At 39.5% G+C, this 14,322-nt stretch overlaps 1 protein-coding gene across 1 annotated transcript in view; it reads right to left on the reverse strand.

Annotated features, from left to right (window-relative positions):
* Positions 1-14,322, reverse strand: part of CNTNAP2 (contactin associated protein 2) — a 1,241,930-nt gene that overhangs the window by 945,911 nt on the left and 281,697 nt on the right. Inside the window, exon 5 of the mRNA XM_061587450.1 lies at positions 4,012-4,221. Within this exon, the coding sequence (XP_061443434.1) occupies positions 4,012-4,221 (210 nt within the window). The remainder of the gene's footprint in view (positions 1-4,011; positions 4,222-14,322) is intronic.

Below are 14,322 nucleotides of genomic sequence, written 5' to 3' on the forward strand. Positions count from 1 at the left end.
TTAAGTGTTGTATTAAATGATTCTTGGTATCTAATTTCTCTTCCTAGTAGACCCTTCCTAACCCTATTTCTGACCTGAGAGTATATATTCTCACCTCAGCTAAGCACATATGTAAGAGGTGTCATTTATCATCCTGATAATTACTTGACTGAACTGAGAAATGTACGGGAAAGGAAATAAATGAGTAGAATTTCAATGACATTTGTCAGAAATCATTTGTGCAGGGTGAAGCTATGCTACCCTCATTTGCATGAAGCAAAAATTGCTAATCTTTAGGCAAAGACTTTTTTATTCCAACAGGCTTTTGGACTAGAAGATGTTTAAGATAGGGCCTCATAGGGTCTGTCGTATTGTTCTGTGGTCCTATTCTTAATGTTTTAAATTGTCTTAGTATTTTAAGTGTATGTTTCATGGTTTTAATGTCGCGAATAGTTTAATTCTATTTTAATTGTATATTTTTGTATGTTTTTTTACCTATGTGTAGTTTTTATTTGTAAGCCGCCCTGAGTTCCAGTTTTGGAAAAAGGGCGGGGTAAAAATAAATATTCATTCATTCATCTTTATGCCAAGAGAAAGCAAAAAAAAAAAAATGGTGTGGTGGACAATGTCAGACTAGAACTAGGGAAGCTCAAGTTCAAATACCTACCTAGTTATAAAGCTCACATGAACCTTATAAGGTTACTATAAAGATATAAGAGAGGGATGTATGCTGTTCTGAGCTCCTTCAGACAGCAGGATCTACTAAATAAATGCAGTCTGAAATAAATGTGAAAGACTGACAGAAATGAAGGGGAAAACTGTTTTTCATACAGCTTCAGGAGAGATGCAAATCTGAAAAAATATCACTAAGGCAAATCCTTTGGAGTCAGTGTAGTGGCCTAAGAACATATTGACTCCAGTGCCAGATTGCCTCATATCATAATGTATAAACCTGGCTACAGAGTTGGGTTCTAGTTTGTTCAGGCACAGATCAACTATGAGGACTCACACTTAACGGTCTTGACCAAGTCATTCTCTTGAAGCTCTTGCTTGCCACTTGGGTATGGAAACAATAGTTACTTGCATGTTTATGAGTGTAAAGGAGACAAGGGGGAGATAAGATCTTTGTTACAGGACAAAATATATGGCCAAACTAGGCATACACATGCTTATTCATTGATCAAGACACCTGCCAGTTGAAGACCAGAGCTAAGGCTATCTCATGTTCACTCAAGCTTTGTAAGTTAGGGAAACTGCAAGCTAAGGCTGATGCCTTAACAGACATGTCCCGTGATCAGTAATGATGTTGTGCAATGTCACAAATTATGCTTGCTTACAAGTTACCCTCCATGCATCCACACTTTTCCTTGGTCTTTCAGGCCCAAATACAAATGAGGAGAACGGAATGCCTTGGATCAGCAAAGATGCCTCACATTGTCCTAGTCCTGTGTTGGCCTAAGAAGCATCTGAGCTCCTTAAGATAGAATCTTCCTGTGAATTGACCCATGCCTGCTTGTGGCAGGGTGGGATAAACCAGCCCTTCCCTACTTGGTGCCCTCCAGATGTGTTGGAGTACATCTCCCATGCCAGCTGGGGATCATGGGAGTTGTAGTCTAAAACATCTAGAGAGCACCAGGTCAGGGAGATGGGGGTCTCCTCTCATGCAGTAGAGATGAGAATGGGACCACTGATAATGACTTGGAGTGTGATGGTTGAAGACATGTTTCCTAACAGCATTGTGACTGATGATGCCAGTAATGAAAAAAGTTAAAGCAAGTTTTGAAAACAATTCACCTGTTTCCTAGGCTTTTAAGAGGCACCAAGAAAGGGTGCCTCTTGCAGTGTAGGGGTGGGGAATGTACTAACCTTAAATTGTAATTGGCTGCTTAATTATTTATATTTCAGTACATACGTAATATACACAAAGAGAGCAAGTCACAGATCAAGGAAAAACAAACTTATTGCACTAGCATAAAGATGTATGTACAGTAAATAAGGTACAATAACAAATAGTACAATATTCTGAAAGAATGCAAAACAATACAGAGGTGCATGATAACTATACAGTGTGAAGCCTATATGTGAACTGAATATTCATACGCAGTCCGTAAGTAATATGAAACAATATAAAGATCAATTTCTTTATGACACTAGAGTAGATGTTTTATAACAATATAGTAAATGTTGATGAATACTCCAGATTGTGTATCTATTTCAGTGCTTCATCAGAATAATCTACTGTATTGAATGGCAGCCAAGTTTGACTCTCCCACTAAACTCGCTACATAACAAAAAATAAATAAATTAGCAAACAGATGGAAAGCTATGGCCAAAAGATAGTCAATTAGTTAAATTTACCTGTAGCCTTCTAAAATTCAGGGCAAAAAACTATTCTCCCCAGGAATGATTATCCTTGAAATTATGAAGTGAAAAAGCCCAAATAATCATAATGAATAAATATGAAAACCGCTGTGAAAATGACCCTTAGGGAAAAATTCCCATCAATATTCCTCTGAAAAAGGGCACTGACATTCCAGAGGGAGGTAGCTGGAAGCTGCTTGTAAAATGCTGTGGGCCATAACTGTTTATATGGAAAATCAAGGTCAGCTGCCATGAATCATTTAAAGAAACAATAATATAACTGATAATTCATACAATTAAGAATACAACCATCTTTAAGAAAAGGTCCACAGTCTAAGAGGGACTCAACCATATCAGGGTTACTTTACAGAAAAACAGACAAATCTAGTTTGTCATTAAGACCCCTAGGTGATAAAGACTTTAATTTGCTTTTCTCATAACCAGTAAATTAGTGAGTGAGACATTTAAAATGAGTTGATTGGGCTTGTTCAAGTGCAAAAAATCTTAAAGAATCCAGGAAATGGTGATTTTTATAAAATGCATAGTGATGGGCTTCCATAATCTGGGTATGGATTTTGCTTTTATGCTCAGTAATCCTAAATCTCAAAGATCTAGAAGTCTGTCCCACGTACAATTTAGCACATGGACACATAATGATATACACTACATGATCTGAATTACAACTGGTAAATGATCTCAAAACATGTTTCTTGTTATCAACAGGGTTTATGAAATCCTTAAGTCTTGTGACATGAAGGAGTATCTAGGACAAAAAACATGGCCAGGGACAGAGGAGCAGGAGTCTGAGAGAAGGCCTAGTGATCGATACAATAAGTATCTGATTAAGTTTCTGGTGTCAGGGTTTTGATGATCTTGGGAAGTGAAGGGTTAGCATAATGGACTTGATCCCACTACTACACAAAAGCTCTTGAAACAAAACTATATTTATTCTAAGTGTGTAAGAGTAACCAACAACTGATTTCTATGCTTTCTTCTGAGATTTATGAAAAACAGAAAATATAAAGATGAGGAAAAAGGAAGTCCAGAGCTACATCTTTCAATTTAATTAAATTAGTTTAATTAATGCCCCTTTTCGGACAGAGATGACTTGGCAACAGTACTCCATGCTCTGGCAACTTCCAGACCGGATTATTGTAATGTGCTCTGCATGGGGCTGCCCTTGAAGGCAACTCAGAAAGTTCAACTGGTCCACAATGCAGTGACCAGATTACTGGCTGGGGTTCCTTTTAGAACTCATATAACCCCTGTTGTAAAACAGTTGCATTGGTTGCCAATTCATTTCTGGGCCCAATTCAAGCTGCTCATGTTAGTCTTTATAGCCCTAAATTACTTAGGCTCCAAATATCTCAGAGACCATCTCCTTCTCTACAGATCCTCTTTGGTGTTAAGATTGGTAGTTCCACCACCCTCAGAAGGTCAGGCAATGGAGGTCTGGGAGAGAGCTTTCTCTATGGCAGCCTCTAAGTCATGGAATTCCCTCCTTGCAGAGGTGCGCCTGGTGGCTTTACTATACAGTTTTTGGCAAATGCTAAAGAAACGCTTTACACTGGCCTTCAGCTCCTCAGATGCATTTTTAGAACCCACCCTATTCTTGTGACTGAAATGTGTTTTAATTCTTTTTAATATTTAAAAAACAAACCAAATTCCTACCTAAATTTAAATTAAGGACCAGTTTGGCTTTTTTCAGTTCCAGGGTGATATAGTCTCCTTGCTGGCCTTCTCCATGGAAGATTACACCTTCACTTTCAGAGGTTTTAAATTTCAGAGCGATGACATCTTTCAGAGTTTTCAGTGTTTTCTTCTTATGACCAAATCTGTACGGTAATACAACATGGCCATCAAAATTGATAACATCAGCCCCTAAAGGGAAAAAATAAATAAAATGGTTGCTGAGCAGTTATGCATTACCAAGGCCATCTAAAACAAAGGCACATATATCTGGAGCATGCAATAAATGTAATATATATCCTGAAACCATTTTCTCCCAGCTATAATTTAAAATGGACCATTGTCTCAATATATTATTTAATGTTAGGGTTTCTTCCTCCTGCTGGCAGATGAGTGTGAAACAAACTTTACAGTCCATTCTCAGACAAAACAATTGCCTTGGCTTCAACATAATATTCTGCCTGTGGCCACCAGTGCTGGTTCCTAACCTCGATCGTTTACAAAATATTAGTCAGAGATTTGGGCATCAAATCCCTAAAATGCACCAGGAAAGTTACAAAGCAATCAGACTGTTCGACACCCCATGTGTCCTGCACAAACCAAAGTCAGACACAGACATGAAGGTGTGCTTTTCTTTAATATGTTTAATGGAAAATTTCAGCGCTTCATGAATCAGCTTACATGTTACACAGGATTCAGCATCTTTACCAGATATAACTAGGCATAATTACACCGCACTAAGACATTGTCACAGCAATTAGATATGTGCTCTTACCAGCCTTAAGGATGAGTGGGCTCCCTACTTGCATGAAAAAAAGTGTCATGGTTGGGAGCACATGCTCACATGAGTCCTCCTCCTCAGTGGAACAGTGGGAACACTTTGAGTCTGCCAGTACCACAGCCTATGGGTCTGAGGCAAGGGCGGCTGGTCCAGCAAGGTCCTCCTCCTCAGGAGATGGACTGTGTGGTGGTGATGGCACGGTAAGCGAGGAAAGGGGAGTTAAGGGAATGTGAAGAGGCAACTTCCTGATTGAGTAGCACCTCATCGGTGGTAATTGGATCTACTGGAGTAGAGCTGTCACTCTCAGTGGCGTGGGAACGTTCAAGCTCAACAACATTTGAATGCACATCACTAGGACTTTCTCCCAAATCCTCCTTATCATCATCACTCCAAGATCTTCCCATGGGGCTCATGACACCATGAGCCAGACCGGATGACCTCTGTATAAATGCTTTTCCAATCTATGTGCCTAATTTAAATGATGGTCACTACTTGGAGACCTCTGAAAAGCAATCACTTGTGTGAATGCTTTTTTCGATGATCATAAATTTAAAAGGTTCTTTGCATGTCAAGGGTACATAGGAGATAGTAATAATGTATTTTGTACAGTGTAAGATGGGGTGGGGGACTTTGTTTGGACTGAGGGATACAAAAAGCTGTCTTAAGTAGCATTTTGATCCCAGAATTATAGTATATATTATATCATAAATGATGGATACAGTTTTTCTTACTTCAAATGATCTAGGAGAACAGTTTCTCTTAAATGTAGCATTTTTAGTTTTTATGTCATGGTTTATCTACAATAGAGATGGAGGATAACTTTGATTCAGTTCACATTTAAAGCCACATTTATCAAATTTGCACTTTCCGAACCAATATGAGACCTGAACTCAGCCGTCCTTTGACATTTGCACTTATCCGAATTTTGCGCTGCAGTTTTCCAGCCAAGCAGTGTCTACAAAAATGCAAATATTGGGGGAAAGTGTACACAGAATGATGAATATGAAAATGATGATGAAAATGATGATGAAAATAACATTAAAATAGCATTAATTAGAATAAATTGCTTGCAAAAATGTACATTTGTCAGAACTGCTTAGGAATGTTTTAATTAGGAGAAATTTGCACTAAAATGCAAAAGAATTTGCATGAGGATTTTTTTAAAAAAAATGGCAAGTTGCTGTAGAAATATGGAGAACCAAATTTATATTTAGAAAAATGAGATACTGAGAGAACCAAAATGGGCAGATCTTTCCATCCCTAAACTCCAAACAGGTTGCTATCATATTTTCCAAGTCTTTTAAAATTCTTTTTTCAAAACTGCTGAAACTCTTACATAGCTAAGTTCAAGTCTTCAAAATGTAGTACTCTCAATCATTCTGAAGAGAACTCTGTAAGGTAGGCCAGTTATTATTCCATATTGAAAATGGGGGCTGTGTTAGAGGCAAAAATGGCTTCTCTAAGGCTATTCAGTAAATCAGTAGGCCTGAACCCAGGATCTCCTGACTCATTGGTTACTCTCAGCTTCTACACTACAGCAATATTCAGGGTCTGAATATCTCTTGGATGGCAATTATTGCTCCCACCTTTTTTTTCCAAATGAGTTAAGAGTTTTATATAGGCACATAAATAAAACATAAATCCAGCAGCAAAATGTATCGACCTATAGTATTAGGGTCATACAACAAAGTCCAAAGATGTATTTAAGTGTACTGTATGGAAGCTGCTTTACAGCAAAGAAGAAGAAAAAGAAGAAGCTTGCAGTGATAAATCCCTTGTAAGAAACAGTCCTTGCCTTGAAAGGGCAGCCTAACTATCAATCCATGCATCATCTTATGAATTATACATTCAAGGGTAGAAATTAGTTCATAAATAAATGCAAAACTCAAATTAGCCACTTGTACCATACAGCATGTAGCCGAATCTAAACAGGACACAGGGGACTTTTTCAATTTGTCTCGCAAAATAACGGACACCCCTGTGTTCATTAAAAGCTTTGGGAAAAACAATAAACTCAGTATAAAAGGTCACCATATCGGAGATGTAACAAAACATCGTCGTAAATCCATATTTCTTGTTTATAAACTCATAACCACCATGAGGCAGATCCCCCTTTTAACTCTAATGATATCCGCAGTTCCCCTGAGAATGCCAACATCTTTAATTATCTGGGGAAGCCACTGTGGAATCTGTTAACAGCAGCCCCTCCAAGGGGACATTTGGTGCTTTTTGTGTTTTTAAAAGGTAGGATTCTGCCCCCTTTTATATTCACTCATACGTCCATATTCACACAGAACAGCGTGCATGCTGCTTCCCCGTGGAGCAGTCTCACAGCACTGGGCAGTATATGCAGTTATTGTAACAATATTGGCTAGTCATATGTGGTTTTCCCACATGATCAGAGTGCTGTTTGGGTGGAGAAAACCCAGGTGACTAGTTCCATCTGTTTGGTTGCAATATTCCCATATGTTCCCCAGCAGTGCTGGATTGCACCATATAGAAACAGCTTGTGTTATGTACTCAGTGAAAGGATTACTTAGATGTTTGCATACTATTGTAGTTTAGTTGTGATTAAAATATTTTTGAGTCGGCATAGAAAGTTTTCCCAAAGGAAAACTCAAAGTGAAGTTGGGATTTCACCCTAGACAAAATAGATGAGGGATTTCAAGGGAAGTGTAGAGTTTCTATGAGACTAGTGAAATTTCTGTGAAATTCAAGGGTGAAATTCAAAGTAAATCTGGATGTTCCTCTTTGAGCAAAACACACAAGAAATTTTGAGCGAAGCCAAAATAATTTTGATAAGATTAGTGAAGTTTCTCAAGGTTCTGCCCTGCCCCTCTATTCCAAAATTACATTTTGGGGGTATCTTGAGAGCAGAGCTTGGAAAAGTTACTTTTTAAAACTACAACTCCCATCAGCCCCAGCCAGCATGGCCACTGGATTGGGCTGATGGGAGTTGTAGTTCAAAAAAGCAACTTTTCCAAGCTCTGCTTGAGAGCACATCTTTTCTTCAAGATGGTATATGCTATGCACTTATAATAATAGTAATATAAATAGTAGCGCTTTTTCCTCCTCAAAGATCATTGTGAGGTCTTTACTATTGTTATATGTTTTTTAACTTTAATTTCTCTTCCAAATCGAAGAGCCCAAGAATCTTCAGAGCACCACTTTCTACTGCTTCCAGAGACCACTGGTAAGTCTGTCACATTATCAAGCTCAGAACTCTCTCATTATCAGACATCTTCTATAATCAATCTATTTAGCTTCGGGGTTATTACTACCCTGTATTCCATCATAAAAAATGGAAATGGACTGCCTTCAAGTTGATTCCAACTTATGGCGACCCTATGAACAGGGTTTTCATGGTAAGTGGTATTCAGAGGGGGGTTACCATTGCTTTCCTCTGAGGCTAAGAGGCAGTGACTGGCCCAAGGTCACCCAGGGAGCTTCATGGCTGTGTGGGGATATGAACCCTGGTCTCCCAGGTTGTAGTCCAACCACTACACCACACTGGCTCTCAGGACATTCCATCATATAGTCAACATAGAATTAATTACACCATTTGTTGCTGTTCCCTTGGTTTGCCACTTGAGAGGAGCAACCCCCAGATCTGACTGCATCTTACCCTATCAGAGCTTGGAAAAGTTACTTTTTTGAACTACAACTCCCACCAGCCCAATCCAGTGGCCATGGTGGCTGGGGCTGATGGGAGTTGTAGTTCAAAAAAGTAACTTTTCCAAGCTCTGCCTATGGTTTTCCTTATTCAGCCTTCTAGGCAGGGCCTGTCAACCTGTCTACTTAATACCTCCTTTACAGGCCACAGTTACTTCACTGCAATCCTCCTCTTCTCTCTCCTCAGCATACTTCAGATTAGCCACCATCTCTTCTGCCCCCACCTTTCTCCCTCTGTTTGCTTCATCAGTCTCTGAATCAGATCATCTCGTGTCTTCTTCCTGGCTGGTCTCTGCATCCTTTGCCTTCCTGGCATTCCTTTCCTGTTTCTCCAGCTGCTTTTTATCTCCCAGCTGATAAGACATTGACCCTCTGTTGGCTTTCATAATCCACTCCTGCACTTCCGGGTTGCCAGGCTCAGCTTGCGTGTCCCTCCTCTCTGGCAACTCCCTGCAAGGGCCATGGCTGTTCTTCCCCTTCACATGTTTGTGGAGGCCATAATATTGAACATGCAATAAAATGTGCTTTTCAAATTGAACTCCCCTGTATGCTTCCTTTCACAGCTGGCTTTCTCATTATGGCACCCCCACAGCTGGTGAATTAACATTCCCTTTGAGTCATGCAGCAGTCAGATTTTACCATCTGGGGGCTGATATAAAGTCAATTGAAGTCAATAGGAATCCATCCACAGGCTTCAGAAACACTTTGAATTAAGCCCTAAAGGGAGATCTTCCAAAAGCATATTGAAAGGGAATGTTTAACTTCACAAGCAAATGCATTCAGCACATTGGCCCTTGTAGCATTTAGCTGGAAACGCAATAGTAAGCATTCTGCAGTTAGAGCTTAACTATTTCACATTTCTCTATGAACCACAATCTATGCAACAGCTGGCCCCTTTCACCTTCAAAGCCACTTAAATAACCATCAAAAAGAGGGACAGCAAGAAAAGGACCTCTCTCAAAAGTCTTGTTGACAACATGCAAGTTCAGTTTTCAGACTGTTATATGGTGAACAGATAACAATCTTCCTTCCTTATATCCCATCCTGATTTCTCAGGACCACTTCACTTTGGATGCTCAGGTGAGCAGCAACACTTTCCCAGCTGCTATGCTTTCGCAAACTGCATCAAGAAGGTAGATATCCCTTGCACTGTGGCTCTGAGTCACACAAATGGTGGTTGTTCTTGAGTGCTGCAACAGGTGACATTTAACTGTCAAAAGGACGGGAGAGCAAACACCATTCCTTAAACATTAAAGGGAAAAAAGAGGAAACCAGCAGCGTAAGCACCCTCTTTTACAAAATGTTAATGGTCTCAACACCCCCACAATGGTACTCTGTCTTTTCTGACAAGGATTGCCCCACCCTAACTGAGGAGAACCAGCAATTTTATGAGTTTTGGTTAAGCCCTTATAGAAGGGAGGGGGCAACAGAATCAAGTTTGCCAGCTTTACCCTTACCTTTATACATTAATATTAACTTCTACCCAGGGGCCCATGTGTGTGCAACCTAGCTGTTCTGAATACACAAATGGATAGTAAAGATAACATTTCCAACAAATGTAAAATGTAAAAATGTACACCCCAATGCACACAAGTTCTGGTCCCTGTAAAAATGGAAAATACAGATGGCATGTTCAGACTCAGTCTTGGCTATATAACCCCCTTTCATTTTATAGTGCCATTCATCCTCCATAAAAGTGGGACAGATATTTAGTGATGGGGTGGGAAAACTGAGGGTTTTTTTCTCTTTCCTCTAGCTTTCCTTCCCCCTTTAACAAAAGAAGGCTTGTTGCCACTCAAGTGGTGGTGTGACTGCTCTTGTCTCATTCTTGGACTGAATGTCCCTGGAAACAGTCATAGACCCATGGGGATGGAAGAGACCTCCATGGTCATCTATTCCAATCCCCTGCTGATGCAGGAAATCCACTAGTACAGCATCCCTGATCAGCCTCTGTTTAAAAACCTCTAACAAAGGAGAGTCAACCATCTTTCAAGGCAACCTGTTCCATTGCTGAACAACATAGCATTGCTTTCAAGAGCATTCTTGAAGAAGAATGACTACCCCTACTGACCACAACATAGCTACTTTCCCCCCAAGAATCTACTGGGAACCATACTATGTCATCACATAGCATTGCTCCCAGGGACACACCATCCAGGAATGTAGTCGGAGGAGCTGTGTTGCCACTTGAACAGCAGCAAGACTTGTTTGGTTAAAGAAAAGAGAGCAGGAGAAAATAAAATAAAATCTCAGCCATGTTGTAAGGTAAGGCAACAAAAATGTTTGGAATCTACCCACTCACTGAAAGTTAATGCGAACTTTGGTGAGCATTTTCACTGCAGTCCTCCCAAACCCTATGAAATCCACAGCACTTGGTCATGTCATGCATTCAGGTCCCTGTGTAGAAGTTATGATCAACATATGCAAGAGGCAGTAGGCAAAATCACAATCCCCTCCCCCCAAAACAAACCTGGGAGAAAGTGTGTTTGCATCTGTATCTATCCTACAACCTCGTATATGCAGTTATAGGATTGGGGGGGGGTGTTCTGGACAATGTCTTTGGTCCCCTCCAACCCTGTAATTCTGTATTTGGAAGGAACCTGCTGAACTGGTCAAGCCAGTTCCTTTGTAAATAGGTCTGCCAAGTGCCCCCATTAACATGTTTAAAGACTTGGTCACCCTAATTCCAAGAACACCAAACCCTGGGTAAGCACTGGAACCCCTGAAAGTCTCTCACCACTTGGAGACTGGGGTGCGCAGAACAACCTAGAAGAGCTGCTCTGGTTTAAAATATAAACAGACCATTAAACAATCCATTCAGACTGATGAATAAAAAGCCTTCGCTGTTTCAGATTCTAGGGGAAAAAGCTTACTGAAATAAGAATAGAAGATACTTTGCATCCCTGGGGAACTCATATGGATTCTTGGATAATGTGTAACAAATTAAATTTAAGTTTACAGTTTACAAATGTAAGAACTAAGAAGTGGAGCAAACATTAAAATGTAGAACAAAGAAAGCAATTTTTATATGAGATGCTGGAGTGGATTTGCCATTATCCCAGCGTGAAATATTTGAATCTGCAGAAAGATTGCAGCATAATCGTTATCAGGGGATGCTCGGCTTTTCAGACATTGTTTTGTGTTGCTGACATTTTTGAAAATAGTGGTCAGTTTTTAAAACTAACATATAAATTTGATTTTACCACCCTTCATTTTAATACATGACCAGAGATGATGCAGCTTGGTACATGGTCATAAATAAAAGACTACAGCATATGTAATAATAGCCCAGTACTCACTAATAAACTGGGGGCATAATCTCTTAAATAAGAATGTCCCTTCTCCCTTGCAGCCCCCTTGCAGCCCTTTGTAGTTGAACATTCTCATAGAAAATCTGCATAGTGCCACATCTCTCTCTTTCTTCATATCTCTCAAAACCAGGGCCCCTGCATGTGATTTTTAAGGGAGAAGGGCTCAAGGAGGACTTGATAAATGTTGCTTATTTTTCAGGTGCATTTTTCAATTTCTGCTTATTTTTTAATCATTGCATAATAAAGTTATAAGTTCTCACATTCAGTATCGTTAAAAGAGTTTATCTCAATCATGTATACACTTGCATAAAAAAGAAAGAAAACATAAGAAATAGTAATTGATAAAAGTAAATATTATAGAACTTACAGAACATCGGTCAGCCTTTACTATAAGTCTTTTTTTTATAATCCTTGAGGGAGCTCAGTCCCTTGAGGGGCTTTGTCCCCACACTTCTGGGCTCCATGCACAAGTCCCACCTCCTTTTGGGCTTAATTCCTTAAAGTTCATTACCAACTGAAACAAGGTCTCGTCTACCATACATTGAAAGTACATTATTTCCCCCAAAGAATTCTGAGAACTGCAGTTTACCCCTCACAGAGCTACAGTCACCAGCACTCTCAACAAATTATAGTTCCCAAGATTCTTTGGGGATAGTCACATGATTTAAATGTATGGTATGTATGGAATCTAAGTGTGTGTAACAGTATGAATAATGAATTTATTCATATTCATTCTGCGTTTACCACAACTCTCCAATTCATCCTGTCTCTGCTGCTTTTTATCATTTCCTCTCTGTTTTTTCCCTTCTGCCTTGTGTCTTTTCCTCTCTACGCTAGGGATGGACAAGAAATTTGATTCAGTGCTGCCCTGGGCTCCTGCTGGGAGGAAGGGTGGGATATCAATCAATCAATCAAAAGCTGAATTTATCAAATGTGCACTTTCCAAGCAATATGAGAACCAAAACACAGCCATCCATTGAAATTCACATTTATTTAAATTTTGCAGTACAGTTGCAATGTTTACAAAAATGCATGTTAGGTGAAAGTGTGCATAAAAAATGAATATATGAGTGAAAATAGCATACAAAAATACATTATATGATGAGAAATTGCTTGCAAAAATGTGTGCATTAGTCAAATTGCCCAGAAAAATGTGTTTACTGGGAGAAATTCGCACTAAAATTCCAAATAGCTCCAGACATGTGGAGAACTGAATTTAGGATTGCCATCCCTACTGTACACACACTAAATTTAGACTCTTCAAAGCCTGTCTTTCACATGTGTTACCCCAGGGGTCCTCACTCTGTGGGCCTGTGGGCACATTTGGAATGTTGAAAAAGTACCATGGATGTTGCCCCCCAAGCAATTCCTCTCCTCTCACTGCCCTTATAGATAACTCCCTCCACCAAGAAAGAGAGTAAAAGTACACTCCCACTGCCATACACTCTGTTTTTCCATATGATTTGTGTAATATCTATGTGGTCAGATCCAGCAGAATTAAAATGGATCCTCTTGAATTTGCATAGTTTTTACATGGGGTTCCCCAAAAACACACCATCAAATTAAACCTTTCAATGGTGCACAATAAATATCACAGATCTAGCTTTTCCCAACACTGCCTTGGCATAGAAACGCTGATTCAAGGCACAGATCTTTGTGGATCTTCATGGTTTTGCCAACAAATGAACCATCAAATCACAGAACATATCTGTGGACAGAAATGACCTATCAATGATGGTGCAGGGGGGTAACCTTGTAAAAATCTTGGGAATTCATAAGGATTTGTGCTTCAGATCCATGTCTTGCAGAATGATTGGCAGCACTGGAAAGTGCCGGACCTTCGGTTTTTATAGTTCAATCCATGGAGACAGATGTGATCAATGATTTGATGGTGGTTTGGGGGGCATCCTGTGTAAAAATCATGCAAACTCAAGATATTCTGTTTTACTGAATCCATCTTTTATCTTTTTCTGTGCATCTCTGTGTGTGCATACAAACCTTCTCATTCCCTCAGTGCCCCCTATCTCTTCCTGGCACTGCATTCTCTCTATAGTACTCCATTCATTCTCCCTTTCATGTTTAAGTAGTCTTGCATTTGTGCCTTAAGGTTATATATGATGAAGGGCAGCATAGAACTCAAATAAATAAATGCTTCAGCTGATCTTATCAGCGTGGAACCCAGGCCAATATCATGCATACAACTGTCTGCCTGTCTCCACAGGCTTTCTGTATGATCTTTGTAATGGAATGGACTATCAGAAAATTCACCGTTATACAAGAAAAATATGCTAGGTAAATAATGCCATCTTGATTATCAGTTGTCTACTTTTTTGCTCCACATTTAAGATATGTTACAATATCAAACCAAATGACAGGTTTCTCCAGGGAATCTGAAGGTATACCATGATTCCCTCTTCTTTTGTGCTACTTTCATTTTAATATATCCCTTCCAACCTTATAAAATATCAAATTTATCAGATAAACGTTGAAGATTTGAGTCAGGACTGCAACATTTTCTCTTGAAAAAGT

Source organism: Rhineura floridana, chromosome 10 (genome assembly GCF_030035675.1).
Source record: "Rhineura floridana isolate rRhiFlo1 chromosome 10, rRhiFlo1.hap2, whole genome shotgun sequence".
Lineage (NCBI taxonomy): Eukaryota > Metazoa > Chordata > Lepidosauria > Squamata > Rhineuridae > Rhineura > Rhineura floridana.